General features: G+C 40.6%; 1 protein-coding gene across 3 annotated transcripts in view; it reads left to right on the plus strand.

Annotated features, from left to right (window-relative positions):
• The window catches only part of BBS9 (Bardet-Biedl syndrome 9), a 227,777-nt gene that overhangs the window by 115,512 nt on the left and 95,404 nt on the right, over positions 1-16,861 (plus strand). Inside the window, exons 21-22 of one of the 3 annotated variants that reach the window (XM_053409545.1) lie at positions 12,881-12,979; positions 14,236-14,324. In XM_053409545.1, the coding sequence (XP_053265520.1) occupies positions 12,881-12,979; positions 14,236-14,309 (173 nt within the window). In that variant the 3' untranslated portion in view covers positions 14,310-14,324. Of the gene's footprint in view, positions 1-12,880; positions 13,099-14,235; positions 14,325-16,861 lie in introns of those variants that run through there. The other 2 variants (XM_053409544.1, XM_053409546.1) reach the window with 2 other exon arrangements.

Below are 16,861 nucleotides of genomic sequence, written 5' to 3' on the forward strand. Positions count from 1 at the left end.
TAAGAAAGTTAAAATAAAGCCCCCGGGAAGTACTAGTTCTAAGCAAGAGAATCTGAGCTAATCTTGAACACTTTGAAAATGACATTTTAAAAACTCCATCAGATCAGTTGCCATTTACTTTTACTTTTCCGCCTGTGCTTTTGTTGGTTTTCTGAAGTCACAGAAAATAAAGAGTTAGTTCCTTTGCCTAAAATATGAAATGCAGCAGTGTACATTAAAAGAGCGCTGCAGAAAACGTATAGCTGTGTTTTGGCGAAATATATTTTAAATTGGTAGTTATTGAGAAACAACTATTTTCGGAACTTTCCATGGAACATTTTTGGCCTTTTGGGGGGCCTTCCAAGGTTGCAGTGACCAAAAACTTTATCCTCTCAAACACCTCATTATGAGTTGTACCGTGGCATAATAGTCTACTCTGTTACAAACTGAAGAAAAACAATGAGTTTCTCTTGTTTCCTGGTAGAATTGAAATTGGAACCTCTGCCTCATTTTGCCTTTCAGGTCAGTCTGTTGATTTGAATCAAACAGTGAACTGTTAGAAGATGTCACTTCATCTGCTTTTAATACAAAAAGACTATAGTTGTTAAAGATCTTCTATAAAAATGTGCTTGCTGGCAAAGTCGATGGCATTTATAACGGGACAGCTGAGCCTTGTGCTTAGTAGCAGAGTTCAAACATTGCTTGCCAATCAAATTCTGCCCTCTGATAAACTGAGGTCATCTGGAGTTGCACTCTTGTGTCAGAAAAGAATAGTTTGATTTCTGATATGTTGTTTTTATTATTAACTGCTAAAAAGCTACTACTGAGCAAAAGGCTGGCATTGCTGGAATATTCCAAGTTGCATTGTTTATGTGAATTTATAACTGAAATAACAAATTGCAACCTAAACTAATAATAAAATACTAGTATTGAAAAGCATATATTTCAGGTTTCCCCCACTACTGTTATTTGAAAACAAGTGATTTATTTATTCTTCCTGAAGCAAGAATTTTACAATTGAACTCTTTCTTGGAGAGCACTTGCTATCAGAAAGCAAAGAAATTTGATCCCATCTGAAATCTAGCTGTCCCCATCCCTTGATAATTATAGATAGGCCTTAAATCCCCCCCACTTTTTTTTTTACTGTATCCTTCAGTGGTTAACTGTAAACTGGGTTGTAGAAATATTACTCTGGTCTGCGTTTTGCATATACAGGTTATGCTGGATAATATCCACATTTACTTTTTAGTAGGATTATGAAGTAGATGTTTTAAGCGGTTACATTTTATCTTATCAGTTATGTTTTGACGTGTTATTTGTGAGCTGCTTTGCGGAGGTTTTTCTTAAAAAATAGCCTGTGAATTTGTTGAATAAATAAAGCAATACATAAATAAATAAGAAAGAACAATTGCTCATTTTTTAAAAATATTTATATTCGAAGGCAGCTACATAATTGTACTGTCATCATGTGCAAAGTAACTACGAACAAGGTATACACAAAGCAGGACTTGCCCTCGACTTAAGTCTTTCCTCCCAGTGGCGAGAGGGCATTACGGGAATGTCTGTAATGATTCAGTAGAGGAAGATTTGGCAGTTGGAGAGTTAGATTCCTTTTTTATTTGTTCACCAGCTTCAATTATTCTATAGTAGTATTAGGAGGAAAGAAAGCAGTTCTTTCCTCCCTTGCAAATACTGTCTTTGATTATTGCTGTTGAATGTTGTTGTTTAGTCCTTTAGTCGTGTCCAACTCTTCGTGACCCCATGGACCAGAGCACACCAGGCACTTCTGTCTTCCACTGCCTCCCGCAGTTTGGCCAAACTCATGCTGGTAGCTTCGCGAACACTATCCAACCATCTCGTCCTCTGTCATCCTCTTCTCCTTGTGCCCTCAATCTTTCCCAACATCAGGGTCTTTTCCAGGGAGTCTTCTCTTCTCATGAAGTATTGGAGCCTCAGCTTCAGGATCTTTCCTTCCAGTGAGCACTCAGGGCTAATTTCCTTCAGAATGGATAGGCTTGATCTTCTTGCAGTCCATGGGACTCTCAAGAGTCTCCTCCAGCACCATAATTCAAAAGCATCAATTCTTTGGCAATCAGCCTTCTTTATGGTCCAGCTTTCACTTCCATACATCACTACTGGGAAAACCATGGCTTTTACTATACGGTCCTTTGTTGGCAAGGTGATGTCTCTACTTTTTAAGATGCTGTCTAGGTTTGTCATTGCTTTTCTCTCAAGAAGCAGGCGTCTTTTAATTTCGTGATTGCTGTCACCATCTGCAGTGATCATGGAGCCCAAGAAAGTAAAATCTCTCACTGCCTCCATTTCTTCCCCTTCCCCTTGCTGTTGAATACCTGCCAGCAAAATTTATCTCGTCTTTCATATTCCTGATGCCTCCCATTCAGAAGGCAAGCTGGAGGAGGAAGTGAAAGTGGGGTAAAGTAAGGAAGGGAGCAAGCAAGTGTGCACTCTTTAAAGTCACACCTCCTGTGGCAGTCTCTTTTAGAAACTGGACTCTGGGCTTTAATTTTACAAACAGTTGCTAAGCATAATATTTCCCTCGAACAAGTTGTCAGCTGCGAGTCTGTGCTGTGCACTTCTGCACATTAAAGAAAGTTATGGGCCAGGATCAGAGAGGTCCAGCTATGTGCATGTTCTTTTCCCTTCTAGCAGCAGCCCCCACCGCCTGCTTCATCTCATGCAATACCGTTTTAGATTATCCATTTCGTAGGGTCTTCCGAGGTTGCAATTGAGGATGTCACTGCTGAAAAGATGAGGCCGAGAGGCCCTGTATGAGCACAATAAATATCATCCCAATTAACATTGATTCATAACATGCTAAATATACTTCACTGAGCTTCAAAGCACTTGCTTATACGGTTTCGTAATGGCATGTGGGTGGCTAAACAATTGTTACCTTATTGCCATGCATGTTAATATGTCAGTGCAATTATACTGTACAGTGGTACCTCGGGTTAAGTACTTAATTCGTTCCGGAGGTCCATTCTTAACCTGAAACTGTACTTAACCTGAAGCACCACTTTAGCTAATAGGGCCTCCTGCCGCTGCGCCGCCGCCATGTGATTTCTGTTCTCATCCTGAAGCAAAGTTCCTAACCTGAGGTACTATTTCTGGGTTAGCGGAGTCTGTAACCTGAAGCGTCTGTAACCCGAGGTACCACTGTACTCGGATTTACTTAAAGCCAAAGTATGTTAGATGATGGAAGTCGATAACAATAAAGTAGCGGCCATTGGTTTCAGACAGTTTTAAATTTATAAAATATGCTACACAGTTTGCTTCAAGCTTGTAATGAAATTGTCCCAGCTGATCCTTTGCTTGAAAAGGCCTTAATGTAAAGTGATTTTCATGCCTATGAGCTAAGGGGAAATGGAACTTTCCCACAATCTTGCATAGCTAGGTAAATCTTTCGTCTCTTCTAATCAGAGTTCTGGGGATAACAGATCAGTGTCTTAGAATTGTTTAGGGGATGATAGAATCATGCAACATTATTATTGCTTATAATTTATTAAGCATGAGGAGGATTTTTCTTTTTGGTAGTCTTTGAAAAGCAAAGATAAAGTTGTTCCACACTCAGCCATGTTTTGCTGAGATTCTGCTGAATGTTTTTTGTACTGACATTGTGTCTCTAAAGAAATCAGCTGTTAAATCTGTTATTTGGTGGTTTGTTTCTCAGTGCCATTTCTGTGAGTTGCATACCACATGTGCTGAACCTCATTTTGGAAATAAGGCCAACAGGACTTGAAAACTTATTTAACTGCTGCACTATCTTTCATTGTCAGGGATGTTAAAAGTTTGGCAATTTCAAAGAAGGATTTGCATGCAAAAATACCTCTATTTGAGACACCAACCTGCCATGTCCATTATTTTCCCCCTGCATTCTGGTAGCAACAATGATAAATGCATTAACGCTGCTGAGAAAATTACCAAATGAAATATAATTCTCCTGTTAAAGACCTTCTTTACCAATAATGGCAGGAACCAGAGCTTCGAAATCACAGATTTTCTGCTGTTTAATCAACTACTAATCTACTGATAATGTAACTGTTGTTTAATATTTTAGTTCGTAATTGACTACATTGTGATAGATATTTTATATAGTATAACGGTCTGGTTGTTATTTGTTTGCTTGTTACCTGAAAGCAAACAGGAAAAAGCCTGATCAGCCTCCTGGGACAAAGACTATGGACACCATCACAAAAATACCCCCTACACACACACACACACACACACACACACACACACACACACACACACATCCCTACACCCCTACCTCAGATGGTGGTGGGACATAGAGCACTGCCATATATAGGAAGGTGTGGCAATCACACAGGGTCCCTGGACGTTTGACAGTCTGTTGATCCCTGTGCCACCACTATGATCACTTCCCCGCTGCCACCAACTCGTTTCTCTCAGGTACACACAGAGTCCAGACAGTTGTTAACATTAAATCAAATAAGCAAGTTTATTTTATAAGCATTAACAAGTTTATGGTTTCAGATAATTTTTCTTGTCAGTTTCTTAATCTTAGTTTCTTTACCGGCCTATACCTTCCTAATAACTTCTAACTGATTATCCCAACTGTCTATCTGACTCCTCCTAACAGTTTCTCTCGCTCTCATACATCAAAACTAGACCAACCCACAGACTTATTCTCCCTCTTCCTTCTCCAACTCCCAACTGACTTCCCAACAACTCCAACTGTAACTCCAACTCCTCCCCTTGGGTTCCCACTGGCCAATCACTTCACACTCATTTAACCCTTTCCTTATGACCCACCTAGGAGGGCAAACGCCACAGAAGGTGATAGCCCTTTAAATATCCCAATCTCCGTTTAGGAAGAGGGGTGGGCAATCTCTATCGTTCTCCATTAACTGCCAGCCAGCATGGGCTGTGATTGGGGATGATGGGAGCTGTAGTGCAGTAACATATGGAGGGACACAGGTTCCTCCCCTCTAGTTTAGAGCATTAGCAATCATAGAATTATAGAATTGTAGAGTTAGAAGGGACCCCGAGGGTCAGGGAACAATTGAAGAAGGTAAGTTAGCGTTCAGTGATTCAGGAAATGGGCTCATTCATGTCAACACTCTAGCTGTCACATTCCAAAGCAACTGAAGTTTCCAAATACTCTTTAAATACAACCTCATCCAGAGTATGTTGCCATAATCTAATCAAGGCATGTCATATCTATGCTGATGGGAGCAGATGGTGCCTTCCTAAGATACCACAAAGAGGCTGTTCCTATGCTAGGAATGAATAGATTTCAGCCGTTCAGTTTCTTTATTTTTCTGTGAGTTGGCTCTGCTGCATGTTCCTCTTTCTTTGCCAATTAAATTCTAATTAATTTTGAAATTGGCATGTGCATATTTTCCCCCCATTCATTTGCCTTGACTTTTTTCGTTCTAACTAATCCACATGAACCAATGATCAAACGTATTGAAACAGTACTGGCAAGGGAACATGTTAGCACACATCTGCCACAATAAAAAAAAATACCATTGCCTTGGATTAGGAGGGGATACTCACTCCCATGTGCATAAAAAAGCCCACCCAAGTAAGCACAAATTATTCTAAAAAAAAAAATTCCATGCAGTTTTCAGTGTGCGTCTTCTGTCATGTCCATAACTTGCAGGACAGATAAAAACCCGAAAGTTTGGGATGCTGTGGCAAGAATAACTGTAATCTTTATAAAATCCGGAAACTGAACAAAAATTAAACAAACCCAGCAAGCAAATTCAAGTATGAATTCTTAGTTAAGGTTACATTATTAATCATATAGTTCATGGGTAGGCAAATTAAGGTCCGGGGACCGGATCTGGCCCAATCGCCTTCTAAATCCGGCCCACGGACTGTCCGGGAATCAGCGTGCTTTTACATGAGTAGAATGTGTCCTTTTATTTAAAATGCATCTCTGGGTTATTTGTGGGGCGTAGGAATTTGTTCATTCCCCCCCACCTTCAAAATATAATCCGGCCCCCCACAAAGTCTGAGGGACCGTGGACCAGCCCCCTGCTGAAAAAGTTTGCTGACCCTTGATATAGTTACTGGCTGGAACTGACACTGAGGATGCAGTTCCTGGAAAGGAGCAGCATATAAACTTAATCAGATATGGCTTGTTGCTGTGAAAGATGCTGCTTTTTCATGGTTTCACATTGGCCAAAGGGGGAAATAGCCTTTCTGGAAGTGTGCTACCTCATAGCTGATAATGCCAGGTAGAAGTACATGTTTTTAAGTCCCTGGAGGTGTTGGACACAGGCAACTGGACAATCTCTAGTAGCTATGGCAACAAATAAAGACACTGCGATGATGTGGGATGAATATGTAAAATGACCACATGATCCTTAGGTGTTAATTCCACTGTTGTTGGTGCTCCTCCAGTGTCTTCATCAGCCTACATATTTTCTATATATCTTCTGAACCTGATCGTGAAACAATGACTTGCCAAAGTCACCTAGTATATTGATTTAATTTCAGATCTCAGATATGATTGGGAGATTCAGACAGAGATCTAGCGTTCTGTGACAGAAGGTGCTTAAGTGTTAAATCAGAGGATAATGGAGAGGCGGCAAAGCTCTATCCTTTGTTTCCCTATAAAGTCTGAAATGCGTGTGCATGTAGCTTTTATTGTCTTCCTTTACCTTTTAAGGTGTGTTTAAATAAATCAACCCACTGTGTTACAAACCTGCAGTAAAGTTGTCCGTTTATGCAGAATATGTAGTTCACTTTCTGTAGATGTGCCTTTTTTCAATATTAGCAAAAAGCAAAACAAAAAATAACATGTGTTGAGCACAGTAAGTGAAAATAAACCAGAGGAGCCCCATTTCCTTCAATGAATAAAATTCACAATTGCTTGGCTGTAATTTTATGAATGTTATATGCTATCAAACAGTTTTGCTGACCACAGCTTGCTGGCTCGATTTATCACAACTGATAAAAGATCTGTGGTGTCAAGCAAGAATGTAGCTACACAGAAAAGGGGAAAAGAATGGGTCATAATACAATAACATATTCTGGATGCTGTCCTTCCTTGCCAACAATTAATGGGGAAATTCATTTTATGAATCACTGTTTACAGACTTACATCTGGAGAACTTTTCAACTTGAACCTTTTCCAAAGTGTCGGATTTATGTGCCATTCCTCTGCCCCCCCTCCAAATAGCTTTTCTCTTGTTCTTGATACAACTTGCTTAAGTAGTAGTAATCAGCGGATGTGAATAATTACGCTTTATTTTCTAGTCCTTTGGGTAGAAATCTTTCTCTGTAGTCGACTGCTAAAGTTCCTAGATAGCAGTGGGGGAAACACAGGAAAAGAAAGCACAATGATTACTATTTGAGTTCCTGAAAGATCTCTGGTGAAACTATAATACGTCTGATATTTTTAGTGCTGGACAATATAAGACCCAATCTACATGTGATCCCATGTAGTGAAGAAAACAAAGTCATGCAGCATTCTATGTGGATAGTATACTGTATGGAGCAAATTCTACTGGGGCCTCATCTGCTCCCATACCCATCTGGGCCAGGCATTTCTGACCTGTAGGCAACGTATCCTGGTTTAAACACAGCAACCACATGGGGTTTCTTTTTTCTTATTCATTCAGTGTCATGTTAAGATTCAGATATCACGTTAAAAGCTTTAAATTGTACCCACATTCCTATTCTATTCCAAATCTGTAGAAAGAAAATATTTTACTTGTGTAGGAGGAGTACAGCCCGTTATAACATCCAGGAAATCAGCCCTGAGTGCTCACTGGAAGGACAGATCCTGAAGCTGAGGCTCCAATACTTTGGCCACCTCATGAGAAGAGAAGACTCCCTGGAAAAGACGTGATGTTGGGAAAGATGGAGGGCACAAGGAGAAGGGGACGACAGAGGACGAGATGGTTGGATAGTGTTCTCGAAGCTACCAGCATGAGTTTGACCAAACTGCGGGAGGCAGTGGAAGACAGGAGTGCCTGGCGTGCTCTGGTCCATGGGGTCACGAAGAGTCGGACACGACTAAACAACTAAACAACAACAACAATAATGAGCAAATATTGCAATATAATCAGTTTTCATCCTCCACCTATCCCTACCTGTTTTTTCCTCTGAGTTTCTTCCAGTTTCAGTGTCTAACTTGAAGAAAAACAGCTGAGAAAAGGCAATTTACAGGTGGCGAGGGCTCAGTGGTCCCCTTTCTCTCCCACCCACTTTTATAGGGCCTTGGCAGGGATTTTACCCTGACGGGTTTACCACTCTCATGTCTAATTTGGCCTTGATTCACAGTGCTGAGAAAATAATTCTATATGTTAGAAGAGAAATGACAACCCCCCTCCACCCAAAAAATCAGTAATTAGCCGTAATATGGTTTTCCTTACTTCTAAAGAATAGAATCTTTACCATTTCCTTTTCTGTTCTATTTTCAGAAGTGTTTTATTTCTAGGATTTTACTGCATTTTGGACAGCCTCTTACATCACAGCCAGCAAAAAGCAATAAAGCAGCAGCATTTGTAATATAGAGACAGAACTCATGTAATATTGTCCTTGCTTGGTCTGATGCCTGGACCATATAACACCAGTCCTCAAAGATCTGCACTGACTGCCAATTAACTATAGAGCTCAAGTCAATGTTTTGTTTACAGAGCCCTAAATATTGGGACCCAGATACCTATGGGAGTACTTCTCCTAATAATAATAATAATAATAATAATTTATTATTTGTACCCCACCCATCTGGCTGGGTTTCCCCAGCCACTCTTGGCGGCTTCCAACAAAGATTAAAAATACATTAAAATGTCACACATTAAAAACTTCCCTAAACAGGGCTGCCTTCAGATGTCTTCTAAAAGTCTGGTAGTTGTTGTTCTCTTTGACATCTGGTGGGAGGGCGTTCCACAGGGAGGGCGCCACTACTGAGAAGGCCCTCTGCCTGATTCCCTGTAACTTGGCTTCTTGTAGCGAGAGAACCGCTAGAAGGCCCTCGGCGCTGGACCTCAGTGTCCGGGCAGAACGATGGGGGTATACTGGACCTTCAGGTATACTGGACTGAGGCCATTTAGGGCTTTAAAGGTCAGCACCAACACTTTGACTTGTGCTCGGAAACATAGTGGGAGCCCATATCAACCTGCCCATGCCTTCACAGTTTTCTGGGGAGGTCATGCAGTTGTCCCAGCCTCGAGGGAAGCCTGGGAATCTTCAACCCATTGTAGGGCCTTTCCGGTAACAGCAGCCTAATTATCGAATGTGCTCTCTCTAGAGATTCTGCCAGGGTCAAAGTTGTCCAACCTGCTAAAGACTTGACTTTTCCATCAGGCATTTTAGAGAGATACCTAGATTGAGGAAACTGAGGGACTGTTCTTACTTTGTTGCCTTGCTCATGATTTTACTGTCTGTTGCTTTGTGTAATTATTATTAATGTAACTCACCCTGGGGACTTTGTACAAAAGGTGGGGCAGAAGTTTGGAAAATAAATAAACATTCACAGATTTGCTGTCAAGAAAGTTTCTGTGCACATGTACACCTGCGCACATGTACACCTGCCCACACACAAGGGCTGGTTGTAAGGCTAAGTACAAAATCAGGCTTGACTTCACTTGGCTCAGGGAAAAGGAAGGGCATATTGTGTGTCCTGCTGTTTAATAAAGGTAGAAAAAAAGGATTTTGTTGTTGTTAGGGGTTGTGTTTCAGCAGTAAAAGGAATGATTATGTTTTCCATTCTTAAGGTGGGCAACGTGCCACAACCTCTGAGTTGTAGCCCTCTCTATCATGATGGTTGTGAATCAACATGGTTAAAGCTGTCGCTTCCATAGCCCGTTTCTAACTTTTTCCTGCTGGCTGTTGACCTTACAAAGGCACTTCCCACAGGTTCTTGCTCCTACCGGGTATGTTTAGTTCAGGGAGGAACTAAATATGGAAGAAAAGGAAATATGGTAGCAGTGAGGGTGTGTGGCTGATATGATAGCCATGTTCAAATATATAAAAGGATGTCATATAGAGGAGGGAGAAAGGTTGTTTTCTGCTGCTCCAGAGAAGCGGACACGGAGCAATGGATCCAAACTACAAGAAAGAAGATTCCACCTAAACATTAGGAAGAACTTCCTGACAGTAAGAGCTGTTCGACAGTGGAATTTGCTGCCAAGGAGTGTGGTGGAATCTCCTCCTTTGGAGGTCTTTAAGCAGAGGCTTGACAACCATATGTCAGGAGTGCTCTGATGGTGTTTCCTGCTTGGCAGGGGGTTGGACTCGATGGCCCTTGTGGTCTCTTCCAACTCTATGGTTCTATGATTCTATTGGGGCTGGCAGGCAAGGCAAGCTCAGGGAAGCAAACTTTGGAGGAGTCTAGACTCAACCCAAGATGAGCGTGAGGGTAAGGGAAGATACTGAAATTCTAGTTTGAAAACCTCGTATTTGAGATTTGGTGTGTTGAGAAATCCTCAAGTGTGTGAACTGCTGGTTTTTTAAAGGCAGAAAGCCTCTTTCTTTTTGCTTTCTCCAGTTTAGAGGATACCTCTGGGTTCATATAATGGCCCAGTTCTCATGTAGAGTTAAACTGTAGTTTAACTGTAGTAATACACAGGGCTCACTTTTCCCCTAGTCCTGCTGCTACAATGCCACTTGTAAGCAAGCCAGAGGCTGGCTTGTAGTGATGTCTGAACCAGAGTTCATGGTTTGTTTCTTCCAAAGTAACCATGAGCTGTATGCCAAGTACAAACCTTGACTTCTGATCATAGTTTGTTTGGAAGAAAGAAATCAAAACCTTGGCATATTTCCTGTTTTTATGTCAGCAGGGGAAGAGCAAAGTGTGGACTGTGTTAGTTGTGCGACCTAGTATGCATATTTATTTAAACTATGGTTTAATGCTACATATGAACCTGGGCAACATAACTTTTTAAAAAAAAAATTTTTGGAACTTCATAAAGTGCGTGATGCATCTGGAAGAAGAACCTGGCCACTAGACAAAATGGTTGTAAAATATGACAAGGATGGAAGGGGGTTAAAAGGCCTTTGAAAATGTGACTTGTTTCCTCCTTCACAGAGGAGCAAAATTGTTAGCGTGATGTGGTTAAAAAAAATAGTGAAAACATTAGGGTTGTCGTGATAAATAAGTAGCTGCAGTATAATCTTCCACTGTCCTTTTTAAGCTCTTAGCCTATGCGTGCAAACACCCTTGTTTTTTTCTTTCTTTAAGGAAATACAGTAATTGTATGCCTGCATAAGGAAAATAATACAATGGGGAAAATCACTTTTGCTTTTAATACTGCTACATTTTAACAGTCCAAGTTGACAAGTAGATCTTAACACACCTCTGACATCAAAACCAAAATCAGGATGTCTTACTTACTTCCAGCCAATAGCATGAGGTGCCTTATGGCAAAGTGACATTTTTTGACAGTGATTAAGTTACCTTGGACGGAAAAGTTGTGCTGATGCCTAATGAAATAGTTAGTATCAAAGGTATTAATTTTCAAGGCTTTTTAACCTTTGGGGTTTTAGTTTTGAAAATAAGCTTTCAGAATTTTTACTCATGTGCAGAAACCTTATATGTGCTAATGGGCTACGTGACATTTTACTCATAATTTCAGTGTTACGAAATATTGTTTAAAGGGCATTATTTCAATGAAACTTTAGTGGCTTATTATGTTCACAAAGTTTTAATCTTGGATTTTATCTGAGAAACAAGGGTTGCATACATAAGAAGCTTAGAGAAATAGTTTTCATGTTTTTCTTTAGCTGTCTTGCACATAGAAAGGAGTGTCCTGCCTTCAGTTGAAAATATATAATGCAGGAATTGATTGTGTTCATGTAGCTGTCAGTTAAATGTTACATTGCTGTAGAATCAGCAGCAGATACAGCTTATGCTTTGTTTTGGCAATGGGCACGTTCCAAAGAGCATGATTCAAATTCCCCTATGTGCTGAGACGCTTTTCCCTGTTCATGATGGAAAATGTCCTATGCATTGGACTTTTCCATGCATATTGGAGCTTTTTCTGAGATTAAAGCTGCCATATGTGTACATATCTCTGCATGCATTGAGGCTACTCCATGATTTATCGCTGTTTCCCATTTTCTTTTGTGAAATAATACGCTCTGTACATAATATGGAGTTTCTTTTTGTAAGTGTACATCTTCCTTTTTGGTTTTCAGGCCTGTTTTAAAGAGCTGCTTTCAACTTGGGGCTCATCCACGTTTAACTTTTGCCCTGTGCTTTCTAGACACGGGTCCGTGCTTTAAAGCGCCGTATCCTCGTGCTTGTCCGCCCCCCCCCCCCCACTTTTCCTGCGAAAGCCCACGCTTCAAAGCTGAATTGGAACAAATGACAATGTTGTTCCACTTTAAACTTTAGGTAGGGGTTCACATGAATAAATGCAACATCATTTTAAAAAATCCACTGACGTAGAAAACAAGATGTCAGAGAAGAGTGCAGCCTTGTCTCTTCCGCACCATGCTAGCTTTCCATGTATGGAAATCTTCCTTCTCCATGGGTGAATATGTCATCACATGCATTTGAATCTACAGTCTGAAGTGGTGATGGCTCATTTCTCCCCATCCCATCTTGAGGAATTCCTTGTCCAGTCAGACAGTTGACTAGCCTAGCAACTAGCAACTAAGACAGTTGCTTTGAGAAGCAATACTCTTCGCAGTGGAAGCCAGTCCATGAGTGTGAATAGGGCACTGACCCACTAACCTCCATCAGTTTTCTCTTTCCTGCCTTCTTATATACTACCAGTTCATGGGATGGCACTGCCTCGGGTTCCTTCTCCTTGACTTGGTCCACTTGGGCTGTATTTGTCTATCAGTTAATGAACCACTCATAATTTTTCTGCATTTTGAGTGGTGTTAAAAAATCAGTTTAATTCGTTTTATATCTATATTCCTTTAGTTTACAAATATTTCATTTGCAACTTAGGTGCCTGTACTACCATCCCAGAGGAAAGACCACCCTCACCAGACACTACAACATTGTTTACCAACCACAGGAACCTCACCAAACAGGAGACTGAAACTGGTAAGAGGATAAAGTATTTTCTTATATTAGCTAAAAGACAAATATGTTCATACATATGGATTATGTATGAATGTATAGGGAACGTCAGCTTTGTTTCAAAGTAACTCGAGATTGCTTTGGAGTGTTTCCTCTTTAGTCTTCTATTGGATCCATTTATGCAATTTATTCAAATGTTGTGGTTTTTCATTGCAGATTGGATAGAGTATATAACCACTAGCAGGGAGTGCCCAGTGCTGCCCAGGAATTGTTAGAAACCAAAAAATGTGATTTGTAGATAGTGCAATTTGTGAGTTGGGATCCTCATGCTACAAACAGGTGAAGTTACGCCAAAGTTACATTTTGGTCCACCATCTTGATTCAAAATAGCACCTGTTGTCCAAACATCAGTGAAGTCTGCTGTCTCCCTCCTCAGGAAGCCTTGTGCTGAGTTTGGTGACAAAATCTCGAGAGGTGGCCAAGCCTATGCCCAAAACTGGAGAAGTCATGTCAAAGTAATGTTTTGGTCCGCCATCTTCAGGGGCATAATGTGTGGCAGGAGGGAGACACATTTTTAGGGGCACATTTGGCTCCTCCTGCCGCCCTTCCAGCCCTGCACCGCTTTGTGAAGGATCAGGTCCCAGACTCACAAAGTGGTGCAGGGCTGGCAGGACACAAGGCCTCGCTTTGTGAGGCTGGGATTGAAAGGTGCATGGCTGTTGCGTCATTTCACCCTGCCCACAGGCATTGGGGGGATTCACATACCAAGGGCCTCTTCGGCCAACCGGGCTCCCCCTTGCGTAGGCAGGCAGGTGGCACAGCACAGCGCCGCTTGGCTCTGGTGGGGGTGGGTTGCTCCAGCGGTGTTGGCAGTGAGGCTTGGGCTGGCGCAGGTGGCTCCATTCATGTGTGTGCATATGTTTGCCCTAGGTACCAGTACACCACGCTGTATCAATGGAGGGCAACTCATGACTATAAAACTGACCTGTCTCCGAGTTGCAAAGTATGGCAGTGAAAGTGGAGGCAACTCAGTTTATTTAAGTTTTTCATTGCTGGGGTTTATGTGGATAAAAACAGAGTCATTGTGTTTGTGACGAATGCATAAACAGGTTTATTATGTTAAGATATGAAATACAATGTTGATGACACAATGTCTGCAAAGACTGTGTGTGCTCTTGGGAACTATGAAATGGTGTTAACTTAAGATCGAGAAGTGTACTTGGGCAAATTTATTATGAAGTTTGCGAAGTTCATGTCCTCCTATTGTTTATTCTTCGCAGAGATACCCAAAATTTCTTTATCAATGGCTAGTCACATCTTTGTTCATGGTCTATTATATATGCATATTTTGTAAGGCAATATCAACCTTGGCTTTCAAACAGGAAGTGTCAAAATATTCTTTGAAAGTTCAGTTAAGTAAACTTGTTGGCAATCTGCTTTGGCGATGTCTCTAACGGCACAACAGAAATTTGCAAGTTGCTTAAGTTCTGGATTCTGTTACTTGAAATAGTCTAGTTTGTACCATTTCTATGTAAGCACCACAACACAATTATATGGAATGAGAATGTAGCACTTTAAATGTCCGAGTAAACCTAGGGGGAAATAATAATTACTTTTCTTATAATTAATTCATTGTTATATTTTCAACATATTTGCACATTGCCAGATCTTCAATATAGGTGCCTTTTTGAGACTTTGAAAATATTGATATTTGTATATTGAGGGGAAGTACAAGATAACTTAGAAATCAATCAATAAATGTTACAACTCACTATTAGAAGGGAAGATAACATTCAATATTTTCCCATTTTAATCACCATTTATTTATTGTATTAAAAATCATGGGCAAACCTTTCACCCAAAAAGGGCCCTTAAAGTGGTATTCAGAAAAAAAGTAAAAGTTTAAAATAGAATCCTTTACAGCAGAGGTAGCATCAATAAACATCATGGACATTTTTCACTAGTTAGCAGATTGTCAATAAGGAGGGGGACAGATGAATCTCCTGTGGGAAGGAGTATTACATACAGTCTGCCCCACATTCTCATCCGATGTACCTCTTCAAGATAGTAGGATGTGGCGCTCAACTCTCCTCAGAAGGCAGACATTTTATTGTTTTCTAAAATTGGCTGTGCTCTTTATATTTAACCTGCTGTTACTCACACTCTGGTGGAATATAAGTACAAATCAATAAGTACTAAAATATTGCAGCCAGGTTGTAAACTTGTAAGTCAGCTCTTTGCATTTGAAAATCTACTTGTCTGGCGGCTTTCCAAATATCTAAGTGTGAACCAGCTGCCTGCCTAAGGTAGTCTCAGCTTGAATTATTCTTTGTTCTTTCTTTCTTTTTGTATTTCCGTTTCACTGCTTGGTACCTATAATTTTATATAGCAAACTTTTAAAAATTGATTTCCTGCTCATTCCTCTTTCACTTGTGGCTGGATTTAAAACATACAATCTATTCTATTTCTTTATTATTATGTGTATCCTAATTGGATAGAATTCTCTCATTCAAGGCCATGCACTTCAGTGCTCGATGGCTACTTGAGAATGCAGTGTGGTGGAGAAGAAATCCTTTTTTCACTGCCGTCATTGCCACACAATTGTCACAGTAATTTGCTCAGATACATCCTGAGATTTATACCACCTAGACATTAGCCACTGTCCTTCCTGCTACTTTCCCTGCAAGTCTCCAGTATATCAAGAAACCATGTGGATTCCTCAGCAGCTGAGAGGGCACCTTGAGAGGGCACTCTGCATTTTTGCTGCTCTACAATGATACCAGGGTCTTCACAAGTCCAACAGCACCTGGAGGACTACAGTTTCCCCTTCCTTAAAACCTTATGCAGGTTAAGACATGGTTACATTACTGACTGCCAGGTTAGGCAAGTGTGTCTACTTAGCACCCCATTTGTGGCATACTCTCGCCAGGGAGACTTGCCTGGTAGCAAATCTTTTATGTATTGGAACCAGCTGAAGACCTTTCTATTTTTGGTCAGGCCTTTTCACATAATACCTAGCTAATTTTAGTGTGCCTGACAAATTTTGTTTATGCAACTCATTTCACTCGTGTTTTTTTTAAAAAATAGTTTACAGTTTCTTGCAGTTTTAATCCATATATCCACTGTGTTACAGAAACCATCCTGATTATTGTTCTATATTGCTTATAATTTTTTTGAGATAGGGCAGTATATAAATACATAAATTAATCTCTTCCCCAAAAATGTTTCCAAACTGATATACAACAGAAATATCAAGAAGAAGAGGAGTTTGGATTTGATATCCCACCTTTCACTCCCCTTCAGGAGTCTCAAAGCGGCTAACATTCTCCTTTCCCTTCCTCCCCCACAACAAACACTCTGTGAGGTGAGTGGGGCTGAGAGACTTCAAAGAAGTGTGACTGGCCCAAGCTGCATGTGGAGGAGCGGAGACGCGAACCCGGTTCCCCAGATTACGAGACCACTGCTCTTAACCACTACACCACACTGGCTTCTCATGAAGAACATATCTAGTAAAAATGAAATATGCATAGCAATTATAGATATGTAGTATTATACATACACATACATTGCATTTGTTAGTTGCTTTATGCAAACAAATCTCAAAGCGACTCAAAATCAAATGCAAACAGATAAAATCACTGAGAAGCCAAATTTTAAACCATGTACAATACAAATTTCTAAAATCCTTATCTAACAATACAAACCTTATCCCACCTCACTAAAACATGAGCAGCATAGTAGAGGCCAACTTAATCACCCAAAAGCAGGTTAAATAAAAAAATATTAAAAATATTAGCCTGGTGCCTAAAAACTGACAGAAGGAGCCATGGCTGAAGAAGCCCATTCTTGTGTAGCTACTCTCTGCACCTCCCTCAGCTGAAGCACCCAGAGAAGGCCCTCTGATCA

This window comes from Podarcis raffonei, chromosome 12, assembly GCF_027172205.1.
Source record: "Podarcis raffonei isolate rPodRaf1 chromosome 12, rPodRaf1.pri, whole genome shotgun sequence".
Taxonomy (NCBI): Eukaryota; Metazoa; Chordata; class Lepidosauria; order Squamata; family Lacertidae; genus Podarcis; species Podarcis raffonei.